We start from the raw sequence: 24,788 nt of genomic DNA, 5'->3' as shown, positions 1-24,788 counted from the left end.
GACACTGTTGCGAACCACTGAGGGGTCAGGTAATTGTTGTAGTCAGGAGACAGGCTGAGGTCAGGACAGGTGGCAATGGGTCAATATGAGAAACAGGCTAAGGTCAGGGCATACAGTGGAGAATCAGGGTCAAATGTCAGACAGAAGTTCAGTACATGGGCAATCAGACAGTAGCATGCACCTTCGCTGGTAAATTAGAAACTAGGAACCTAAGCTCAGGCAAAGCTCAGGGACGGTTCCTAGTATACCCAGAGATGGCCTGCCATAGACTGGGGAACAATTTTGATGCACGTGCTGGCCGTTTAAGAGGAGGAAAGTGAGCGAGCACGCCCCATAGTATAAGTCTGGAGGCCTTAGAAACAGTATGCAGGCCACAGTCTGCAGAAGACACTTTAAGCACCGCTGGCTAGAGTGGGACTGGACCACCATCAGAATGGAAAGGCCGCTTGGGCGAGTAGCATGGCGCCCCTGCCTGCAAATGGTGCAGCAGTGGGCACGGAATGCCAGCACTACATTAACTAACATTCAGAGGAGTCAATTTCATGGATAAGCATTTTTAGCATTTGTGGCAGTCACCTAAAATCACTGTTTCAGGGCAGCAGATCATCCCATTTAAAACAGAATGTTTGCCGCAGTCTGCAGTAAAAGTTACCAGTCTGCATACCTGTTACCAGTTGGAGGGGGTGCTTGCACTATTTGATACTGGCAAAATTTATTGGATGGTATCAGACTGTGAGGGGCACACACCTCACCAACTGGTAACACCCAGTTGGACTTTTATTGCAGACTGCTGGCAATCCATTCATAAACCTCTAGAAAGTATAACAGATGACATAACAAAGAATTATGTGAAAATGCTCCAGAACTAGCATTGCATGGGGGATGCAAGTAGCCTTACTAAACAAAACATCCCAGGAGAAGGGACAGATCCTCTTTAATACATGCCCCTCCTCGTACTGACTGCGTATATGCAATACAACTGTAGGCACAAGGGGCTAAAATGTCTGCAAACCTTTTAGGATCACTTATGTCTGCATACATCACATATTCATTCCCAAATCAGTTTTATTATAGGAAAATTTTGTGGATCCAAATCCCAACCCTCTCAGCGTACTTACCTGAATATAGACATAATCAATGCACTTACTTGAATATTGGCAGTTAGTAAAGGGCACTAATGTGCCTATTATGTGCCTACACATTAGCTACACACTACAAATTCCCACTTTAAAAGCATTCACTGATCATTAAAAAGGAGCAGATTTTAGTTTGTTGCCAAGGTAGTTACCGAAATGTAAAATGCTTGTGTCTCAAGTTTCAATACAAGTGGAGCTACACTTTTATAGCTTTCATTCTACTTTTTGCTTCGTTCTATGTGGCGGGGTGGTGTGGCAGAGCCATCAGCTTCGGCAGACTCACTAACATACCAGTTTCCTGGCGTAAATGACAATTCAAATCTACTCCAGGCAGATTTCGAGCTAGGCATCTCGTCATAAATTAGGTGCATCTTCCGGTAGTGCCATTCTTTTATAAATGACCCCCTATGTCTATTTCTACAGAAACTGTGTGTGACTGTATATGAAAAGCAACAGCTGACATCTCCGCTCGTCATTTTCGTGGTTCCGATCCGTTACAGAAGCAGAACAAAAGGAACAGAAGAGGCATTTCTGTCAACTGACCGAAACAAACAGCACCCGATAGTCCCCATTAACTATAATGGTAACGGTCGGGTTTTCATTAGGGAGCCCAGCATTTTACCGGATAAAATAGTGCAGCATTTTTAATGGAATCTGTGACAGAGGTCGCTAAAGGAGCCTACGATGTGAACTTAGCCTTAGAATGTTACAGACCAAATAATAAAACCTTCTGACTGCATATAATACAAGACATGACCCAAAAGCAACAATTAACAAATGGTTAAATGACAAGCAAGATCGTGATAAAATAACAACAACATACCAATGTAATACGCTAACGTACAAGCATACAGACATTTTGAAGCGACATACACGTGGAGCTATAGGACAAAAGAAAAGCCTTTGCACAAGGCTCCTTAGATAAACAGGTAGTCAGATCTATTGAGATAAGATCTTAACACGTACAGCAGCTGACAGAACACGTGTGCAAGACAAACACGTAAAATAAATCAACTTTAGAGAGACACATGCTGTTATTTCTGACTGCACAGCGGCTGATCTGACGGTGAAGGTAGCACACATACTGTGTATACAGCTTTCGAAATGAACACAAATCCATCTGTAGGTCTAAGCTCATCACTCGGCATAGATCACTGCAATATTTTACATACTGTATGACTGCAGTAAACCTACTATGTTATGAAGTGGTGCCCCTAAAAAGCCATAAAAAGATGAAATTCCGTCTTGGCCTATACTCTGCTATGTGTTTTGTATTTCTAAAATTACTTTGAACCTTTGTGAATACACAGAATTAATTTCCTATAATTTAAAAGTTGAGATGTGTCTGTCCTCATGTTAAATGCAGGAATCTGGAACTGTATAAATACATGGGCAGCAGATAGATTTGAAATCTGCCTGCAAATGCTGTATGATTGATTACAGAAAGTGATCGGATGCATATCGACTCTTGTGATACCATTGCGACACCATTTTCCATTCTGGTTGAACGATTGTATCATATCTCTAAAACAGTGTACAGTTAATTATAAACCAGGGACATTTTAAGTTTTCCCTTCTATCTCTGCATGTCTCCATTGAGCTACAGATTGCTGATATTTTTTTCTAACAGTTAAAAGTGGATGATCTGAAATCCTACGCACATCCCACGCAGTGGCACCAGCATCAATCCTACACTAATCACACATAAATATACACACTCATTGCAAAAAAAAAGAAAAAAAAAGAGCACTAAAAAGGAGATGTTTGGAATCAAATGCAACTTTATACGTGTGAATGTAATGATGATATACACTCACCTAAAGAATTATTAGGAACACCCTGTTCTATTTCTCATTAATGCGATTATCTAGTCAACCAATCACATGGCAGTTGCTTCAATGCATGTAGGGTTGTGGTCCTGGTCAAGACAATCTCCTGATCTCCAAACTGAATGTCAGAATGGGAAAGAAAGGTGATTTAAGCAATTTTGAGCGTGACATGGTTGTTGGTGCCAGACGGGCCGGTCTGAGTATTTCACAATCTGCTCAGTTACTGGGATTTTCACGCACAACCATTTCTAGGGTTTACAAAGAATGGTGTGAAAAGGGAAAAACGTCCTGTGGGCGGAAACGCCTTGTTGATGCTAGAGGTCAGAGGAGCATGGGCCGACTGATTCAAGCTGATAGAAGAGCAACGTTGACTGAAATAACCACTCGTTACAACCGAGGTATGCAGCAAAGCATTTGTGAAGCCACAACATGCACAACCTTGAGGCGGATGGGCTACAACAGCAGAAGACCCCACCGGGTATCACTCATCTCCACCAAATAGGAAAAAGAGGCTACAATTTGCACGAGCTCACCAAAATTGGACTGTTGAAGACTGGAAAAATGTTGCCTGGTCTGATGAGTCTCGATTTCTGTTGAGACATTCAAATGGTAGAGTCTGAATTTGGCGTAAACAGAATGAGAACATGTATCCATCATGCCTTGTTACCACTGTGCAGGCTGGTGGTGGTGGTGTAATGGTGTGGGGGATGTTTTCTGGGCACACTTTAGGCCCCTTAGTGCCAATTGGCCATCGTTTAAATGCCAAGGGCTACCTGAGCATGGTTTCTGACCATGTCCATCCCTTCACGACCACCATGTACTCATCCTCTGATGGCTAATTCCAGCAGGATAATGCACCATGTCACAAAGCTCGAATCATTTCAAATTGGTTTCTTGAACATGACAATGAGTTCACTGTACTAAAATGGCCCCCACAGTCACCAGATCTCAACCCAATAGAGCATCTTTGGGATGTGGTGGAGCTTCGTGCCCTGGATGTGCATCCCTCAAATCTCCATCAACTGCAAAATGCTATCCTATCAATATGGGCCAACATTTCTAAAGAATGCGATCAGCACCTTGTTGAATCAATGCCACACAGAATTAAGGCAGTTCTGAAGGCAAAAAGGGGTCGAACACCGTATTAGTATGGTGTTCCTAATAATTCTTTAGGTGAGTGTATGTAAGTGATATTAGAGCGAAAGGATACGTTTATTGTGGGAAACTGTACAATTAAAAGGAGGCTCTAGTACACCGTTGAGCCGCCTCTAGCCTGGATACATGATGAGATATGGTAGGGCAGGGCTGGCCAACCTGCGGCTCTCCAGCTGTTGTAAAACTACAACTCCCACCATGCCGTGCTGTAGACTGATAGCTGTAGGCAGACTGGGCATGCTGGGAGTTGTAGTTTTGCAACAGCTGGAGAGCCTCAGGTTGGCCAGCCCTGTGGTAGGGCATGGAGGCATACAGGTTCCATATTTTATCCTGCAGCACATTTGCCAAGAAAGCAGCTGGGCCTGTAGAACCTGCACATTCGTAGGTTGCCAAAGCTCGCATGCTCAATTGTTGATAAATCTGGCAACCCAACAGCGGCCAAGGAAGTGTTGCTACCTGGTAGAGACATTCCTGGGAAACCCTTGCTATGCATGTGCGAGAATTATCCTACTGAAAAATGCCAGCTGGAAGTCCTGCCATCAGTGGCAACACATGGACACAGGATGTCCTGCAAATATGGCTGAGCTATTGTGTCCCTCGTATTTCTACTACTGGTGACCGACTTCTGTATTTGACGGCTGCCCTGATCATTACACCAGCAGCTGGGGCAGTGGGTCACTCCATAGCAAAGGCAGGATTGAAGCGTTAACCATGAGAACCTCCCTACTCAAACTTGTCCCTCCTGGAATCCCAAACAAAACCTGAATTCATTGCTAAAAAAGATAAGATTCTAGTCCATAGCAGTTTAGGTTTCTCGTTCATGACACCACTTCAAACAAAGGTGAAAGTGGCTGGCTCTCAATAGAAGGACAAACGTAATGGGGGCCATGACACCAAATTTCCTTCTGATGACCACGTGGAAATGATCTGGGCAGAGACAGGGGTGTGTAATGAAGGAGCCACCTGTGTTTGCATAGCATACAATGAAACTGTGGGAAATGTTCACATTTGCCGGCAGATGAAAACGATCTTCTCTACTGGTAGTCTGTCAGGGATGTCCAGAGCCTGCTTGCCCTCACTTTACCACTGCTCCAAATACCTCCTAATAGCTAGCTCAGAATGGTCCAGATGGTGGCAATTCATTGAAGCGCCCATCCAGCTTTTCCCAGTCCACTGATGTGCCCCCTCTCAAATTCTGTGAACTAGGCAAAATATTTGAGTGTGTCATAGAGGCATGTCTAACATTCAAGAATCTCTTGCCAAGAGGTACACTACCCAAAAGTAGTCTCTGGCTCGTTTCACATGAGCGAGTTCAATGCATTGAACTCGCAGTGTGTGTCTGCAGAAGCTCCTGTATTGACTTCCCTAACACTGACGGGGTCGCACAGCATTATATTGATTTATGATTCTATGTAACCCTTAGAGTTCTGGAACGTATTGTATAACACTGACAACATTATGTCAGTATTATGTGACCCCGACAGTGCTAGGGAGGTCAGTGTGGGAGCTTCAGCAGACACACACTGCGGGTTTAACGCGTTGAACTAGCTTGTGTAAAACCAGTCTCTGAGAGCTTTTTTTTTATAGGCCAGTGGGGAAAACACTTTTACGCACTCGGGGCAAGACCCAGTGTCTAATTGGACCGCACTTGAAACATTTACATATCTGCCTGAGACATAACTGCATGCAGAGTTTTGCAGCAATCCCACATTTACAGTATAGCTGGGGGTTATTTTTTTTCTCAATGAGAGTATGTTGTAGATACCACACAATTCCTATTATTGAGAGAGTGAGAGTAAGCATATTGATGTAGTCCTAAAAATTAAATGGTCACTTGGCTTTAACAAAACTTTTGCTTTGCCATAGTGACATATCAAAGGTCTTGATTGGTGGGGGTCTGAGAGCTGAGACTCCCACAATCAGTAGAACAAAAAGAGAGAGGTGCTCACATATCACACTCTCTCTAAACGCTGCAGAAGAGGAAGCGAGGCAGACCCAATAGAAAGTCTATGGGTCCATCCTGATTCCATCTTCTGCACTGCTGAGAGAGATGGAGAGTGTGCTATGCGAACACTTCTCTCTCCTCGTTCTAACAATCAGTTGGGGTCTCAGCACTCAGACCCCCACCGTTTAAAACACTGTTACCATGACATATAAAAAATTTGGGAAAAACTCAGTGAACCTTTAATGCTATGTGGTTTTATCTATTTAACTATATATCAAAGTTTACCTTGGCTATCCGACTTGTAGGGCTCTTCAGAAAAAGGGCCATGCTGCTTGTTATGTTTTATCAGGCTACTCTTTTAAATTTCAAACAAATTCTAATCCAACTGTTATTGGTCTTAAGTAACACAAACTTTACCTACTGACATTTTATGAAAATGGAATATACAACTGAACTCTTTACCTTTGGAAAATCCTCTTACGATTCAATGATAATGCATACCCTTATATAAACTGGAACTCATACTTTGTCACTCAAATGACCAAAATTCCAGGAGACATTGCCAGTCAATAGTGTTATTCTAAGTCTACCATGCTATGTGAAACCATGTTTAAACTGTAAGTTCAGATGATGTGATTATTATTTTTCTCAAATCCAAGAGAAAGGAACAAAAATCTATATGTACACATACATACAACTGAAGTTATAAGTTTACATACACTTTAGCCACATGCATTCAACAGTTTTTCACAGTTCCTGACATTTAATCCTAATGCACATTCCCTGTCTTAGAATACTTAGGAGCACTACTATATGTTAAGAATGTAAAATGTCAGAATAATACTAGCCAATGATTTATTCTAGGTTTTATTTCATCACATTCCCAGTGTCTCAGAAGTCTACATACATGTGGTTAGTATTCAAAAGTTTTAGGTAGCCTTCCACAAGACTATCACAAGAAGTTGCTGGAATTGTAGCCCAATTCCTCCTGACGGAACTTGTATAACTGATTTAGACTTGTAAGCCTTGTTGCTCACACACACTTTTTTCAATACTGCCCATAAATGTTCTATGGACAGGAAGACACATTTATGCACAAGCTTTAATTTCTTTCATCTATCTTGTCTTTCCTTATAAATAGTGATGAGTGGATCAATTCGTATAATTGGCCTCCCTGAGCAGCAAGGTGCTGGCTCTTCTGCTTGAGAGACTCCCTCCCCCAAACCCCAACTGACGAAGCCTGACATCTCACCTGGTCCAATCTCACCCCTGCGCCATTGCTCCAAGTAGTGGCACAAGTGCAGAGGCTCTGCTGCTGCTATCTGACCAGTGTAGACTCAGACTGCACATGAGCTGCTCACATCAAGGTGCATGCACAGTTGGCATGAGTGCTATTAAGATAGTGTGATACCAACTAGAGTAATGGTGCAGGCACAAGACTGACAGGGCCATGGGAGATGTCTGGCCCTATCAATCAAGGGGGAGAAGGAAGTCTCTTGAGCAGCATGGCCAGCCCCTCACTGATCAAGGAGGAAGATTTTTTTTAACATATTTGATTCATACAAAATTATTAGCTCAGCTGTAGTTATGATGTTACCTAGTCTGTGAAGTCCACCAATCCTTCCTGCAGTAAAGCACTCCCACAACATGGTGCTACCACCACCATGTTTCACGGTTGGGATAGTGTTCTTTGGCTTGCAAGCCTCCCCACATTTTCTCCAGACATTACGATCATCAAAAAGTGATATCTTTGTTCCCAGATTCAAATGGCTACCTGGCTTTTTATGACAGTTTTGGAGCACTGGATTCTTTATCGCTGAGCAGCCTTTTAGGTCATATCAATACAGGACACATTTTTCTGTTGATATCAATACTTGTGCATGTGTTTCCTCCAGCATCTTCACAAGGTCGTTAGCTGTTCTTGGATTGATTTGCATTTTCGCACCAAAGAACGTTCATCTCTAGGAGAATGTGTCTCCTTCTTGAACGGTGTGATGGCTGTGTGGTTTCATGGAGAATAAACTTGCAAATTATTATTTGAACAGAGGAACATGGTACCTTTAGGTGTTTGGAAATTGCTCCCAATGAGGTATATGACTTGTAGAGCTCAACAAAGCATTTTATGTTTGTCGATTTCTTTTGATTTTCCTATGATGTCAAGCACAGAGGCAAGTAGGGCTTGAAGGTAGGCCTTACAATACCGCCACAGGTAAACCTCCAATTAACTAAAATGATGTCCGTTATCTTATCAGAGGCGTCTAATGCCATTACATCAATTTCTGGAATTTTCAATGCTATTTAAAGGCATAGTCAACTTAAGTCAAATAAAAGATTAAATAAGTAATTGTCTCTAGTATTATTCAGGCATTTCACATTTGGCTTTGCTGTGCTGCCAAATTCATTTGATACTGAGTATACTGAGTGCTCTTAAGCATAAAAACCAGATGAGCTACTCTGCTCTCCTCCCAATATGGGGGCACCATGGCATCTTTCCCATCTGCAAAAGTTGAGTTGTGTGTATGTTTATGTGCTTCTGGTCTATGTTTCCTCCTTTTGCATTTACCAAAAACAACAACAGATGCCAGAAACTCAGATTTGGAACTTTATTTAGGTGTGCTCCTACCATATGACTCAAACATGGCTAAAGGTGATTGTGTGGCCCCATGAATAAGCTACATTTGACGCCCTTACAATAATTTTGGTTGACCATTATTAGTCTGGTTAGATAAATAAGATCACAAATAAGATATAGTATGCACATTGGATATGGATTACAGAACCCCCCTTGGTTTGATGTGCAATCCACAAATCCAAGTTAAACATGTATCATATAAAAAAGAAGCCATTTGTCGATATGATCCAGAAACGCAATCTTCTCTACACTAGAACTCATTTAAGTTTGACTGAGGCAAAATGGAAAACCATTCTGTGGTCAGCTGAATCAAAATTCTAAATTATTTTTGGAAACCACAGATGCTGTGTTCTGCAGAGTCAAGAGGAGAGGGACCATCCAGCCTTTTATCAACATGCAGTTTAAAAGCCTGTATCTCTGATAGTATGGGGTTGCATTAGTGCATATGGTGTGGGCAGCTTACATATGTGGAAAGGCACTATCAATTTTAAACAGTAAAAGAGGTTTTAGAGCAACATATGCTTCCATCCAGATAACGTCCCTTTCAGGGAAGGCCTTGCATATTTCAGCAAGACAATGCTAAACCACACACTGCATCCATCGCAGAAGAAAAATCAAGAGCTTTCAACAATAGAAAACATTTGGCTCATCCTGAAAAGAAAAATCTGGCAAGAAGAACATGGCCCTGTCCCAACTTTTTTTTTTAGATAAGTTGCTGCCATAAGGCTTTCATTTACATTTATTTACATTTTAACAGCCTCCCAACTTTTTTGGAATTGGGGTTGTATTAACACAAAGTGATTGCCATTTTTCAACTTTACCTGCATTGGGTTAACTGCCACAGATTTTTCAAAGCATTCTATACACTGCTGGAATTCGCGATTCCGCAGATGGAGAAGTCCTTTGGATCGTTGAGCACGGGCACTGCGATGTTTTGACATTTCCCATGCTCTGTCATAATACTGATGGTCCCGCAGAACATCTCCAAGGAGGCAGTAAAGGTGTGGTGTCTCCTCTTTTTCTAATTCCTGTCTCACAATTTGCTCAGACTAGTAAAAATAAAGATAAAAAATGTTAGAGAAGATAAACATGTTACTGATGAGATCAAATGTCAAAGCATAGTGATGAGGGTGATCTTGCTAAAACATTTACATTTGATTAATGTTATTTCTGATTTATTCAGTTTATTATGACTCTTGGTCCAATTGGTTGCTTTCTTACCTTTCCATGTTGTCCACTTCGTTCATAACAAATAACAACATCTTCCCACATTTCCAGCTTCTCAAAAATTTGCAGAGCAGAATTGGTGCATCCCAGTTCAAATAGTAAACCTGCAAGTTGTCGCTTTAAAGTGGACAAAAACAAACACATATTTAATATTTCACCTTTTATAGGGAATTGTAGCCAAAAAGTAGATCACAGTAAAGCAGTGATCAGAGGATAGAGCCTGGATACCCACAAACAATAAGCGTGAAAGATTAGCAAGGTAATGGCCCAAATTTACTGGTACCTCAGAACTGAAGCGGAGTTCGAATGCAAGTTTTAAAATGGTTTTCCAGTTTAAAAATCAAGCACTGAAGTTATTCACCGAAGTCTTGGAGGCCATACATTTTAATGCTGTATGGAGACAGATCTCCGTACAGTGTTATTCTGAAGTTTTGAGCAAAGTGACTTCAGATCTAGGATCTGAAGCTCGCTTCTCTTATCCCTAGAGATGACTTTAAAAAGTTAAGATACTATTACACTGAAATCAGCCAGGTGATTGTCGGGAGAGAAGCCTTCTCTCCCGTCAATCACCTGCTCGCTAGAGGAGGAGACTGCTGCTATTACATGCGGTGACCTCCTCCTCCATATAGAGATGAGCGATCATTAATGCAATCTCTTGTCCCTATACTTATCATTGTTTGCCAGCAGCAAAGCGCCTATTACACGGCATGATCTTCCGCCAGCAAACAAAGATTTTTAGAGATCCTGATTACCCAATAAATGAGCGTTTGCTCGTCCATCGGGTAATCAGCGGAAGTATTAAACTGCCAGATGATCGCATACAAATGCTCATTAGTGATTAGAGATGAGCGAACTTCTGTTTTAAGTTCGGCGTCTAAAGTTCGGGTTTGGATTAGCGGAGAATCCCGATCTGGAACCGGATATGGATTCCGACTTCCGTTGTGGTCCGTGGTAGCGGAATCAATAATCGGCCATTATTGATTCCGCTACCACGGACCACAACGGAAGTCGGAATCCATATCCGGTTCCAGATCGGGATTCTCCGCTAATCCAAACCCGAACTTTAGACGCCGAACTTAAAACAGAAGTTCGCTCATCTCTATTAGTGATCATCTTAGCGATTATCTATTGGTGTAATAGGGCTTTTAATCTACAGGGGAAAACAACAAAGTGTTAGCCTACTGTGAGTGCTCAGTGTGGAATCTATAATAATTCAAGATTTTTTTTTTCATATAGTGATATGATCATAAAACAACCAACAAAAAAAATGTACTCAACATTATTTAAACACTGTGAGGGGAATTTATCATAAGATCTATGATGGTCTATTAAATCCCCTGCACTGCCAGAGGATGCCCCTAATTTATGATACCACCAGTCCAGGCGCCTAGACTGAAATCTACGGCAGCTCAGAGCTAATAAATGTGCCAAGCCCACTGGCCTATAAACTCCAGTTAGGCCTAGATATAGGCAAAATGGCATTTAAAAAGTCGCAAACATGAAGTTAGCATTTTTTTTTATAACAGAAACTAGCCTGGGGCAATAATAAATAAAACTAGACTAGGTCATTTTCTGGAAAATTACTTTTAAAATGTAAACAGCTATATGTGAATATGAAAATAAGTGACTTGTATGCTGGTGACTTACACAAGGCAGATCTTTTAAAAAGTGCCGCAATCAAATACAATATCTATGCAATCTGTGTAGTTATTAATAGCAGTAGGAATGAGAAATCTATGTGCCCTCTTCTTCAATCTATGACGTGGGATATATGTAGGTCTGCAAGAGGAAGGCACTCTACACATCATTTTATTCTGGGTAGAACTACCTTTCTAATCAGGAGTGACAAGAACAATAAAACGATAGAGAATTCAAACCAATTTCACACAAAATCCAACATTTCACCTACTTGAATATCCCAGATTGGGGGCATGTTAGAGCAAAAGAAAACTTTCATGCGCTCAGTGACTGGAGGGCTCTTTTCTTCAAACTGGTCGGCTAAAGCCTGATAATAGCAGAAGAAAAACTATTAGACTCTGTAATTAGGGATGACCAAATTAGTGTTTTCAAGTTCGGCGTACAAGGTTCGGCTTATCTAAGAATTCCTTTATGGATACCATAACTTATGGTCCGTGGTAGCGGAATCCATAACAGAATTCTTAGATATCCCGAACCTTGTACACCAAACTTGAAAACACAAGTTTGCTCAACACTATCTGTAATTTATAGTTAGCTGAAATCAATAACCCAAAAAGAATGTTATGAGGTTAAACTAAAAATAATGATGTCTGCAATTGACACCTTCCTTAGTGTACTCTCACAGAATCTCCAAAGCAAGACATGTAATACATACTATAATTGTTTTCCCAAGATGAGAAATACCTTAGGAAACGTAGTAACCGCTTAAGCTATTTCTTATTAAGAATTGGGCTCCATGGCATCTATCTCTGGATCTCCTTAACCAAACCAAAACATCCAATACATTCTTTAAATTTTTCTAACATTGGTTACAAAGTGGTTTACAATATTTTTCCATAGGGAATCAGTGGGGGAGCTGAGCAACTCACAACCAACCCTATGTCGTCCTATGTTGTCTTAATGTAGAAATTATGGTTCCAGGTAAGGCTACAATCACATCTTCGGTGAACGTTTCTGGCAGGCTGTTTTGGAAGTGAACAGCCTGCCAGCGTTCACCGGATCCAGCATTGCCGCATTCAACAGTTCACCGCCAGATACTTATTGACTGGGATCTGGCCAGGTAAATGCCAGGATTCGGCATTTTTTGCCCCTCACATAGCCAGACAGACTGGGCTGCCCAATCATCTCTAACTGAGATGTGAACGCAGCCTAATTACTTGGCAAATTTGCAGTGTTCCACAGTAGCTGCATAATGTGTCACGGTCCCTCCCGTGACAGAGGTGAGAAGATCGGATAGACTTGCTGCACGTGAGGCTATCTGACAGGTCTCTCTGTTTTCCTCTTTGTATGTTGTTGTTTGGCAGGATCTCACCTCTCCTCAGGTTCTGCTTGTTATCAGTGATGAGGCTCTATTTAGGTCTGCCTCACACTGCTGACCATGCGGTTGATATTTTCTCTTGGAGTTGCTAGAGCTTGTTGGTCTTGGATCTCCTGCTTCTCCATACATCTAAAAGCTAAGTACTATTTGCCTTGTCTGTTTGTTGTTCTCTGCTGTGTTTTGGTTCTAGGCCTTAGGGAGACGCGGGTTCCTTCATCTGGGAAGGAACCAGCGGTCTCAACTCGCGCTACCTATCCTAGGGCTCATCAATTTTAGCAGGGCATAGGTATCCGGCATATAAGAATTTCCACCATCAGGATCTGCTCATACTGGCAGGAGTAAAGCTGGGTTCACACCTGAGCGTATTCGATTAGCGCTTTTATCAGGTGTTTTGAGGCGTATTTTGGGGCGTTTTTGTATTTTGGAAACGTGCGCAGTACACGCATGTGTGTGATTAACCACAGAGGCATTCAATGAAAAAATGCCACAATACACGCGACAATACGCCCCAAAGAAGCTCCTGTATTTCTTGGGGCATAGGGCGGTTTACAGCGTGTTCGTACGCGCTGTAAAACGCTCAGATGATAACCAGGCCCATAGGGAAACATTGGTTTTTGCCTGTTGAGCGTTTTACAGCGCGTAGGAACACGCTGTAAAACGCTCAGGTGTGAACCCAGCCTTAGGGAAAGGCCTAGGGATTACTAGGAGGTCACCATCCTTCTTCTTTAGCTTTTGAGGCCTAGACTGTTGTCCATTTCCTTTTGTGTGTATCTAGTGGTTTTCCCTTTCCAATTACCCGTGACAAATGGATGTGAATTTTAGAAATCTCCTATACATACATCAGAAAGAAAAAATCTGCAGCGTAAATTGACCTGCAGTTCAGGTTTTAAATCCACAGTATGTTGCAAGTTATGCAACTGATTTTCATCACACATTTCTCCCTTGCAATACAGAGGACAAAATAACCAACACAATCCACAGTGGAAATCCCACCCATTGCGGCAGGCACATCGCTGGGAAGCTATCACTTTATGACCGCTGGAGTCTGACCTTTAAAACCCCCACCAATCCAAAGAATGAAGGATAAACAGCTCTGGTTTAGTGTTGTACCCCTTCACTGCTGTTCCCTGGAACAGAGTGGCTCCATTCAGGTGAATAGGTTTGTTTGTCAACTTGCAAGAGCAGAGATGTTGAGTGGTGGGGAACTTAAATTGAAGTTGCAGAACTTTTCAGGACACACTGAATATTTACATTTTCTTTTGTTAAAACTTTGAACCCTTCCAATTAAGTAATCACCAGTGGTTCATAGAGCTGGAGATTTCAATTTATATAGTTTCATAATCCTATCATTTTTTGCTTCTAAAAATACTATTGAAATTAAATTTTTGGCTCTTGCAAATGCATGCATACTAGGTCAGGTAGATGCTCTGCTTCCGAAAAAATATACAAAATACATCATGCACTGAAAGAGACACCTAAATATGTTTGGCTATGAACAATGCCCAAAGAAATGAGCTTTTATTATAAACTTAAGTCAAACTTTTAGGAGAGGAGGACAGAGCGAGAAATCCTTACACTGTTTTGACATTGTGAATTACTTGGATTTCTCTTGTTTTCCATTAATTATTTCTTAATCGAAGGAAAATGTACACCTTCTGGAACACTCTTGTGGTCCTCCTTCCAAAAAGGAGTGTCTCCATTCTGGTGAAAGGAGGAAAATGTTTTTGACATAAGCTCTTCATCAAATTGAGAGCCCCCAAAACCCAGCCAGTCAGTACAAATTGAGGTATAACTGGACTGCTAAGTAACAAAGTGATTGGAGTAGTGCTTGTACAGTCTGGCGTTACTTCACAGGAATCTGACACTAATTAAAGGGAGGTTGCTTGACTTTGCCACATTTTCCCCCACCTTTGAACAAATCTTTGAGTGATACCATATGTTTGTAATATACCACATAAAAGCAATTAAAAAGTCATCATGGAGCCGGCTCTGAAAGGTAATGTATAAGCAAAACTTTAATTGTCTAACTCAAACGGGAAAAATGTGCCGTTGTTAGGGCAATATATCTAGAACTGTGCTGAGTAAATTAGATGTATTTCCCGCTCTATAAACCAGCCCTGTGCTGTTTATTATGTGCTAAAACAACGCGCACACAACCAAGGCATTATTCTAATCACTACCGGTTCCACACTTCAGGTAGTAAAACCTTAACGGGAAAGCCTCAAGCAATTTGCAAGGAGAATTTTTTCAAACTAAGGATAACATTTAACAGACGAACATGAAATTTTTTAATGCAGGCTGTATATTCTTATACTTAAGCTAGTAAACCTCAGGAAATACGAACTGGCTTGCTTGGTCATGTCACTGACACACCTTAGAATCCATTTCTGTTATTTCAAGTAGATGCAAATTTTTGGTATGAGCTTAAAAATTATACAAAGTACCTTTAAATAATTCTTAGCCATTATTTATTGTGGCTATTTCCACCTCTAGTGTCAGACTGGGCCGAGCAGTAAAATTAATTCTGGCGGCCCACTGTCCAGAAACATGCAAATATTATCTGACCCCCGTTTGCAAATCCCTAAAAATCTGCCAATGCACATTTATTTTTGATAGTAGTCTGCTGCCTAGGTTGTGCTTCTGACTGCGCCTAAGCACTTCTATGATCAGTCACCACTTTTATTCATTCTGTATACTGCAGTTCTGCTTCTTCAGACTGGCTGCTCTCTATAAGCACAAGCTTACCACACGCTCAGTAGGAAATCAGGGCACTTAAAGCTGACTTATGAGTATGACAGTGAAATGCAGACTCTTTGTTGCTTAATGTAAAATTTAGAAAAGGTAAAATCTAAAAGCTATACATAGGAACTAAAATAGTATGCGACTCAAAAACAGTGATATGCAGTAGAAATTTTCCCAAAATCAAGATAAAGTATTTGCGAAGTTACTAAAAATTGTATGTACTTTTCACCTGTGAAATTATATAAAATAGGAAATACACTTAAGGCTACTTTCACATTAGCATTTTTTGCAGAGCCATCATGGATCTGTAAAAAAGCTTCTGCTACAATTAGGGATGAGCAAATCGACTTGGTACCTCTGAATCGAACCAGAGTTCGGGAAATGGTTTTTACAGTACAAATGAATTTATGAAGTTATTGCGTGACTTTGCAAAGCAATAACTTTGGCTCATCGGAGCCAATACATTCTAATACTGTGCGGAGCTCCTGCTCCGTACAGAATTAGAACAAAGTTTTATGAGAATCGACTTCACATGTTTCATCCGAAGTCGATTCGCTCATCCCTAGTTATAATAATACAACCGCATGCATCTGTCATGAACGGATCCGATTGTATTATGTCTTAAATAGTCTATGACGGATCTCCATAGCGGAATTGAAAACGCTAATGTGGCCTAACTGGGTTTTATGGTTACTTACTGCATAAAGTCAGTCGGATGATAAAGTTCTGAGTGAATTTTGACTCCTCCAGCATAACTGCGATCAGTAAGCCATACCCTGTGTTTACATCCTGGCGCAAGATTCATGGAGAGCATCTATAGTATCAGGTCCCTACCTCTCCTTCCCAGCTTGAGCGTCAAAGATCCAACACAGCAGACAATATCACATGATCTCGGTGGAGTGCAGAAAAACAGGGCATTACAGATAATCACAATTAGTAAGTCATAAAGTGTTGTTACCTATCAACTGATGCTGAAAACTAAAGGGGTTATCCGGTTTCAGAGCTGATCCCGGACATACCTCCATTTTCACCCAGGCAGCCCCCTGACTTGAGCATCGGAGCAGTTCATGCCCCGATGCTCTCCTTTGCCCTGCGGTAAATCGTGCAACAGCATTTTCAGGAGTTCCGGTGACGAACCGGGCTCTCCATGGAGCTGCCAGGAAGCCCGGTGACGTCACCGGCACTGATGGGTGGGCTTTAGCGCTGCCCTAGCCAGTAAAATGGCTAGGCCAGTGCTGAAGCACGCCCATCTGAGCCGGTGAGGTCACTTAACACACTGCCAATACAGTTGAGGGTGCCCAGACAATACAATCTTCTAGTCCTCCTCCTGTATGGGCCCCTTCTGAGTTCGGGACCCAATCCAGAGGCTTCTCCTATAGCTACGCCTCTGATCAAAACCCTTTGCTATTTCATCAGAAGTAGCCACAGAACTGTAGGCTCGGGAACAGGGCGCAGTGCTCAAGAGTGTTGGAGAACAACCTGCTAGTAATGGCCGATCCTTATGGAGAACTGAAGTATTACAACAAGGGTCAGCCGGCACTCCGTTTGTAGGCGTGGTGCACGAGTCCAGGGCCGAAGTCCAAGTACAAGTGAAGGAAAAGACCGGCACTCACTTTATCTTCAAAAAGTTTTTCTCTTTATTCGCCACGCATAAAATGTTCAGTGACGCGCGTTTCGGCTCTGCTGCGAGCCTTTCTCAAACCAATGGCATATAACAGAGTCACATAATATAGGTGATTTAAATAGACCGCCACAGCGGAAATGACATCATGTAGTCATGGTAATTTAGATAAACAAAATGGAGTGAAAAGAAAAAAAGAGAGAAAGCAAAGGGGGAGGGAACAAAAGGAAAAAGGGAAAAACGAAGTAACAATTTAAATAATCAGATACACGTGAGAAACAGCCCAATCGCAACAACATCAATGAAAATGGTAGTAATCATGGATTCTTATGAAATTCTCTAAATAATCGTAGTAGCTTGCAATTCAGATGATGCGGTTGGGGAGTTCCTCACGTTTTCTGTAAAAATACAAGAAAACAAAATATAAGCTTAACATACATTTAAAGAAAACAAACATCTACAGGAAGCTATGGAGATCATACTCCCGGTTTAACCCCATGGGTTCCAGTGTCTGAAGTGTATGAATCCAATAGGATTCACGCTTCTTTAACATTTTTAAACGATTACCGCCTCTTCGAGGTTGTTGTACCTGCTCAATGATTTGAAAGCGCAATTGCGCAATATTGTGCTTACAGCGATCAAAATGGTGAGGGACTGGTAGAAGTAAATTGTTTTTTCTAATAGTGGACTTGTGCTTGGAGAAGCGGTCCTTCATTCGCATGGATGTTTCACCTATATATAACAGTCCACAAGGGCACTTGAGTAAATATATAATAAAACTGCTATTACATGTGAAAAGGCCTCGAACTGGAAAGCGCTTGCCTGTATAGGGATGCGTAAAATATTCCCCTTTAATTACACTTGAACAGTGTATACACCCTAGGCAAGGGAATGTGCCCTTTCTAGGAGTAGATAGAGTCTTCTGACGCTTCTCAGTTTGAGCACTGCCCACATCTGCCCTCACTACCATATCGCGGATGTTTTTATTACGTTTATAACATAATAATGGAGGATTTTTAAACTCCTCAATAGAGGGATAAGCTCTGGACAAAATGTTCCAATGCTTAGAAAAAATAAAGCGACACCTGTTAACCCATGGGTGGAACTTAGTGACAAACGGTATACGTGACCCCCTGGACTCCTGTTTAGGGGTCAAGGAGGTGACCCTACTTCTCTCACTATCCAGCAGTGCTGTGGGATACCCTCTATTCTCAAATCTCATAGACATTTCATCAAGACGTTTTTCTTTCACTTCAGTATTGGAAACAATCCTACGTACCCTTTGAAATTGGGAATGGGGTAATGCTTTTTTTACTGTGGGAGGATGATAGCTTGAGAAATGGAGAAGAGAATTTTTGTCGGTATTTTTGATATACAAATCAGTCACAATTGACCCACCTGCACCCTTAATGACCAGGGTGTCCAAAAAATTAATCTCATGATCACTATAATGCAGAGTAAACTGCAGCTCGGGCCAAATCGAATTTAAAAAATCTGAAAAGGCACGAAGGGATCGAATGCCGCCCCGCCATACACAAAACACGTCATCGACGAATCTTCGCCAAAAAATACAATGGATTTTAAACAGATCATTGATGTAAATATACTTGTCTTCAAACCATGACATGTATGAATTTGCATATGGCGGTGCGGCATTCAAGCCCATCGCGGTCCCACAGCACTGCTGGTAGTAGGTGTCCTGAAATAAAAAATAATTTTCAGTTAAAATAATTTCAAGAAGTTTCAGGAAAAATTCTTTAGCACCTTCACTGTGAGAGAAGAAGGATAGAAGCCACTCTACAGCCCGTATACCCTTCCAGTGAACAATAGAAGTGTACAGAGAACAAACATCGAAGGTTACTAATAAATCATCATCCTGTAACACCAGGGTCCCAACCTCACGCAAAAATTGATTCGTGTCAAGCAGGAAAGACGGCATATTTTTGGTCAGGGGTGTCATAACCTTTTCAAGTAAAATAGCTGGTGGAGACAAAATAGAGTCAGTCAAGGCCACAATAGGCCGACCCGGTGGCTGAGACAAAGATTTGTGCACTTTGGGCAGTGTATAGAACACCGGTGTTACAGGATGATGATTAATCAGATATTCTCCCAATTTGGGGTCAATAATCTGCTGTGAAATAAATAAATCAACCAAAGTACACAATTTCTTTTTTATAATGTATACCGGATCGCCATCCAGTGGACGATATACATCGGTATTGGCCAGCTGGCCCAAGATCTCATTAACATAGTACTCCTTGTCCATAAGGACAAGAGCACCCCCCTTGTCAGCAGGCTTGAAAATCAGGCTATCGTCCCCCAATAGGTTATCGATAGCCTGCTTTTCAAGGCGCGACAAGTTGTGGTTTACATGGAATCCACTCTGCCGTATCTCCTGCAAAGATTTTGACATGTCACGTTGGACCAATAAAATAAACGTTTCAACAGGATGATAGCACTTAGGTGGTTGAAAATGACTCTTGGTTCTCAGTCCAAAGTCCTTCAATGATAAGCAAGTGTCACTGGTCGTTGCTGTACTTGCGCTTTTGGGGGACGATAGCCTGATTTTCAAGCCTGCTGACAAGGGGGGTGCTCTTGTCCTTATGGACAAGGAGTACTATGTTAATGAGATCTTGGGCCAGCTGGCCAATACCGATGTATATCGTCCACTGGATGGCGATCCGGTATACATTATAAAAAAGAAATTGTGTACTTTGGTTGATTTATTTATTTCACAGCAGATTATTGACCCCAAATTGGGAGAATATCTGATTAATCATCATCCTGTAACACCGGTGTTCTATACACTGCCCAAAGTGCACAAATCTTTGTCTCAGCCACCGGGTCGGCCTATTGTGGCCTTGACTGACTCTATTTTGTCTCCACCAGCTATTTTACTTGAAAAGGTTATGACACCCCTGACCAAAAATATGCCGTCTTTCCTGCTTGACACGAATCAATTTTTGCGTGAGGTTGGGACCCTGGTGTTACAGGATGATGATTTATTAGTAACCTTCGATGTTTGTTCTCTGTACACTTCTATTGTTCACTGGAAGGGTATACGGGCTGTAGAGTGGCTTCTATCCTTCTCCTCTCACAGTGAAGGTGCTAAAGAATTTTTCCTGAAACTTCTTGAAATTATTTTAACTGAAAATTATTTTTTATTTCAGGACACCTACTACCAGCAGTGCTGTGGGACCGCGATGGGCTCGAATGCCGCACCGCCATATGCAAATTCATACATGTCATGGTTTGAAGACAAGTATATTTACATCAATGATCTGTTTAAAATCCATTGTATTTTTTGGCGAAGATTCGTCGATGACGTGTTTTGTGTATGGCGGGGCGGCATTCGATCCCTTCGTGCCTTTTCAGATTTTTTTAATTCGATTTGGCCCGAGCTGCAGTTTACTCTGCATTATAGTGATCATGAGATTAATTTTTTGGACACCCTGGTCATTAAGGGTGCAGGTGGGTCAATTGTGACTGATTTGTATATCAAAAATACCGACAAAAATTCTCTTCTCCATTTCTCAAGCTATCATCCTCCCACAGTAAAAAAAGCATTACCCCATTCCCAATTTCAAAGGGTACGTAGGATTGTTTCCAATACTGAAGTGAAAGAAAAACGTCTTGATGAAATGTCTATGAGATTTGAGAATAGAGGGTATCCCACAGCACTGCTGGATAGTGAGAGAAGTAGGGTCACCTCCTTGACCCCTAAACAGGAGTCCAGGGGGTCACGTATACCGTTTGTCACTAAGTTCCACCCATGGGTTAACAGGTGTCGCTTTATTTTTTCTAAGCATTGGAACATTTTGTCCAGAGCTTATCCCTCTATTGAGGAGTTTAAAAATCCTCCATTATTATGTTATAAACGTAATAAAAACATCCGCGATATGGTAGTGAGGGCAGATGTGGGCAGTGCTCAAACTGAGAAGCGTCAGAAGACTCTATCTACTCCTAGAAAGGGCACATTCCCTTGCCTAGGGTGTATACACTGTTCAAGTGTAATTAAAGGGGAATATTTTACGCATCCCCATACAGGCAAGCGCTTTCCAGTTCGAGGCCTTTTCACATGTAATAGCAGTTTTATCATATATTTACTCAAGTGCCCTTGTGGACTGTTATATATAGGTGAAACATCCATGCGAATGAAGGACCGCTTCTCCAAGCACAAGTCCACTATTAGAAAAAACAATTTACTTCTACCAGTCCCTCACCATTTTGATCGCTGTAAGCACAATATTGCGCAATTGCGCTTTCAAATCATTGAGCAGGTACAACAACCTCGAAGAGGCGGTAATCGTTTAAAAATGTTAAAGAAGCGTGAATCCTATTGGATTCATACACTTCAGACACTGGAACCCATGGGGTTAAACCGGGAGTATGATCTCCATAGCTTCCTGTAGATGTTTGTTTTCTTTAAATGTATGTTAAGCTTATATTTTGTTTTCTTGTATTTTTACAGAAAACGTGAGGAACTCCCCAACCGCATCATCTGAATTGCAAGCTACTACGATTATTTAGAGAATTTCATAAGAATCCATGATTACTACCATTTTCATTGATGTTGTTGCGATTGGGCTGTTTCTCACGTGTATCTGATTATTTAAATTGTTACTTCGTTTTTCCCTTTTTCCTTTTGTTCCCTCCCCCTTTGCTTTCTCTCTTTTTTTCTTTTCACTCCATTTTGTTTATCTAAATTACCATGACTACATGATGTCATTTCCGCTGTGGCGGTCTATTTAAATCACCTATATTGTGTGACTCTGTTATATGCCATTGGTTTGAGAAAGGCTCGCAGCAGAGCCGAAACGCGCGTCACTGAACATTTTATGCGTGGCGAATAAAGAGAAAAACTTTTTGAAGATAAAGTGAGTGCCGGTCTTTTCCTTCCCTTATGGAGAACTGTCAATACTAAAAGTCACAGTGAAGCATATCTACTAATATCGGCATACCGGAGTGGTATGTCAGTATATACTTGTATTCTATTTTACTAACACAGTACATGTTTGATTGACGAAACTTAACTACAATAATAAATATGACGATGAGCCTGAACACTATTCAACTGTGCTGTAAAACTGGTGCAACTGCATTAACATATGCTCTCCATGGTCTTCGGAGAGGTGCAGGATTATCAGATTCTCTCCATTATTACATAGGCATCGAAAATTATTAACATTAAGTGTAGATCATATTATAGTCACAGACAGGTAATCTTAAAAAAGCAATGTTACATTTGTACCTGTTCCATTAACGCAGTAGGCTCAGATTCCAGGGCACTTTCTACTGTACTCAGAAGTCACAAATTCTTTCATGAGCAGAGTTCCAGCAGAATAACACATATTTCTACCAGGCAGACGAGTGACTTATGGTGGAAAGCTGTTACCGTATAAATGGGAATTTCCTTACTTCTGACCTTGCTACAAACACTAAAATGTTTGTGTTATTTTAATGAATTTTCCTGACCGATAGAATGAAGCAGATAAATGTAGAGCGAGCGAAAGAAAGGGAGGGTCTGGCAGATACAGCGCACACAGGCTACAAGCACAAGCTGCAAAAAAACCAAAAAAGGTAACTTTATACACAAGGTTGAAAGTCAAGGAACTCAATTAGGGGTTAACTCACTCTCATAAATCACTCTTTTCCAGAGATGAGCACAGAATAGGATAATTTAATAAATGGAAGATGAGTCAGGATAATTATGGACGTCAAGGCAAACCATGCCAAGTCCCCCTCACTTTTAAAATGAGTATTAGTGATTTCATACAAGCTTAATGTGTATTTCTAGATACCACTGCGTCATCTGCATTATACTAATGATGGCTGAGTTATTACTGTAGGTCAGTGGCGTCGCCGGGGGGGGGGGGGGGGGGCCAGAGGGGGCCACGGCCCCCCCTACATCAAGCTGTGCCCCCCCAACTAAAATGTCCCCCATTCATTTTGGTGGTGGATGGTCTGTGCTGCGCTGCTGTGCACTGTGTAGGCACTTGGCAGCCCTACCAGACATCTTCTTCACATCTGATGATCTGTCTCGGACTCGTGCAGTTGCGGTCTCACTCTCTAGTCTCCACCCACCGCCGCCGCGCCGCCCCCGGCTCCGCCCCCAGCTCCAGGACCTGACCAGTTGAGTCAGACTCAGTGGCAGTGAGACGAGCTGATTCCGATTCATTCATCTACTGGCAGCAGCTGCTTAAAGTCATATTTTTTTTTTGGGCAACTTAAATTCCTTATAATGCGATATATTATTATATAGTGCTCTTACTCATTTTGGTTGGGTAGTTTCTTCAAAAAACGGACTTTTATAATATGTAAATGAGCTCCCTACCAGCAAGACGCCCCCTCCTCATGTTGATTGACAGGGCCAGCGAACGCGCTCGTACTCTGGCTGGCCCTGTCTGCGTTCAAAATTTGGTGCCTGCGCCGTACCGGTCTTCAGTTGGCGCAGGCACACTGAGAGGAGGACGCTCGCTCGGCCGCTCCATCCTCAATGCGCCTGCGCCGATGACGTTACATCTACACCCGTTGCAGGCGCACTGAGGAAGGAGCGGCCGAGCGATGGTCCTCCTCTCAGTGCGCCTGCGCCAACTGAAGACTGGTACAGCGCAGGAGCCAGATTTTGAACGCAGACAGGGCCAGCCAGAGGACGAGCGCGTTCGCTGGCCCTGTCAATCAACATGAGAAGGGGGCGTCTTTATGAAAGGAAGATGCGGCTGCTACCTACTTGCTGGTAGAGAGCTCATTTACATATTATACAAGTCTGTTTTTTTAAGAAAAATGAGTAAGAGCACTATATATTAATATATCGCATTATAAAAAATTTAAGTTGCCAAAAAAATATATATGACTTTAGTGGGGTGACAGAAGCCCTTTAAGCCAGCCAGGCCCAGACTAGAGAACAGACAGTGTGTGGCGTGGCGTGGCCCTACCGATACCGAACAGACTGGACTGAGCCTGACCTAGTGGAGACGGTGTGTAGCAGGTTAACTTAATAATAATAAGGTACAACATACAAGTAGTGACTAGTGACTGAGTGGACTGACTAAGTGTCTTTCTATTCTAACTAGAGAGATTAGATCTGACTGAGTCTGAGAGGAGAGCTGGCTGGCGGCTGCCCCTGAATCTTCCTGATTTAAAAGTTAAAGGGGTTCTGCACTTTAATTTAACTGATGATCTATACTATGGATAGATCTTCAGCTTCTGATCGGCGGGGGTCAGACACCCGGGACCCCCGCCGATCAGCTGCTTAAGAAGGCACCGGCGCTCCAGTAGCGCCGCGGCCTTTTCACTGTTTACTGCCGGCCCAGTGATGTCACGAGTTACGGCTAGTATCAACTAGCGTGGACGCGGCTAAGCTCCATTCAAGTGACAGAGCTTAGCCGCGCTCAGGCTAGTTGATACTAGTCGTGATGTCAGTCAGTGGGCTGGCGGTAAACAGTGAGAAGGCTGCGGTGCTTCTCGATCGCTGCTGCCTTCTCA

The 24,788-nt window shown here is 42.0% G+C and overlaps 1 protein-coding gene across 2 annotated transcripts in view; it reads right to left on the bottom strand.

The window, feature by feature from the left end:
- The window catches only part of TTC27 (tetratricopeptide repeat domain 27), a 370,180-nt gene that overhangs the window by 63,361 nt on the left and 282,031 nt on the right, over positions 1–24,788 (bottom strand). For both annotated transcript variants that reach the window (XM_044290184.1, XM_044290186.1), the window contains 3 exons: positions 11,834–11,929; positions 9,919–10,041; positions 9,519–9,746 (listed from right to left, as the gene is read on the bottom strand). In XM_044290184.1, the coding sequence (XP_044146119.1) occupies positions 9,519–9,746; positions 9,919–10,041; positions 11,834–11,929 (447 nt within the window). The remainder of the gene's footprint in view (positions 1–9,518; positions 9,747–9,918; positions 10,042–11,833; positions 11,930–24,788) is intronic.

Source organism: Bufo gargarizans, chromosome 4 (assembly GCF_014858855.1).
Source record: "Bufo gargarizans isolate SCDJY-AF-19 chromosome 4, ASM1485885v1, whole genome shotgun sequence".
Lineage (NCBI taxonomy): Eukaryota > Metazoa > Chordata > Amphibia > Anura > Bufonidae > Bufo > Bufo gargarizans.
This window is presented reverse-complemented; position numbering and strand designations above follow the sequence as displayed.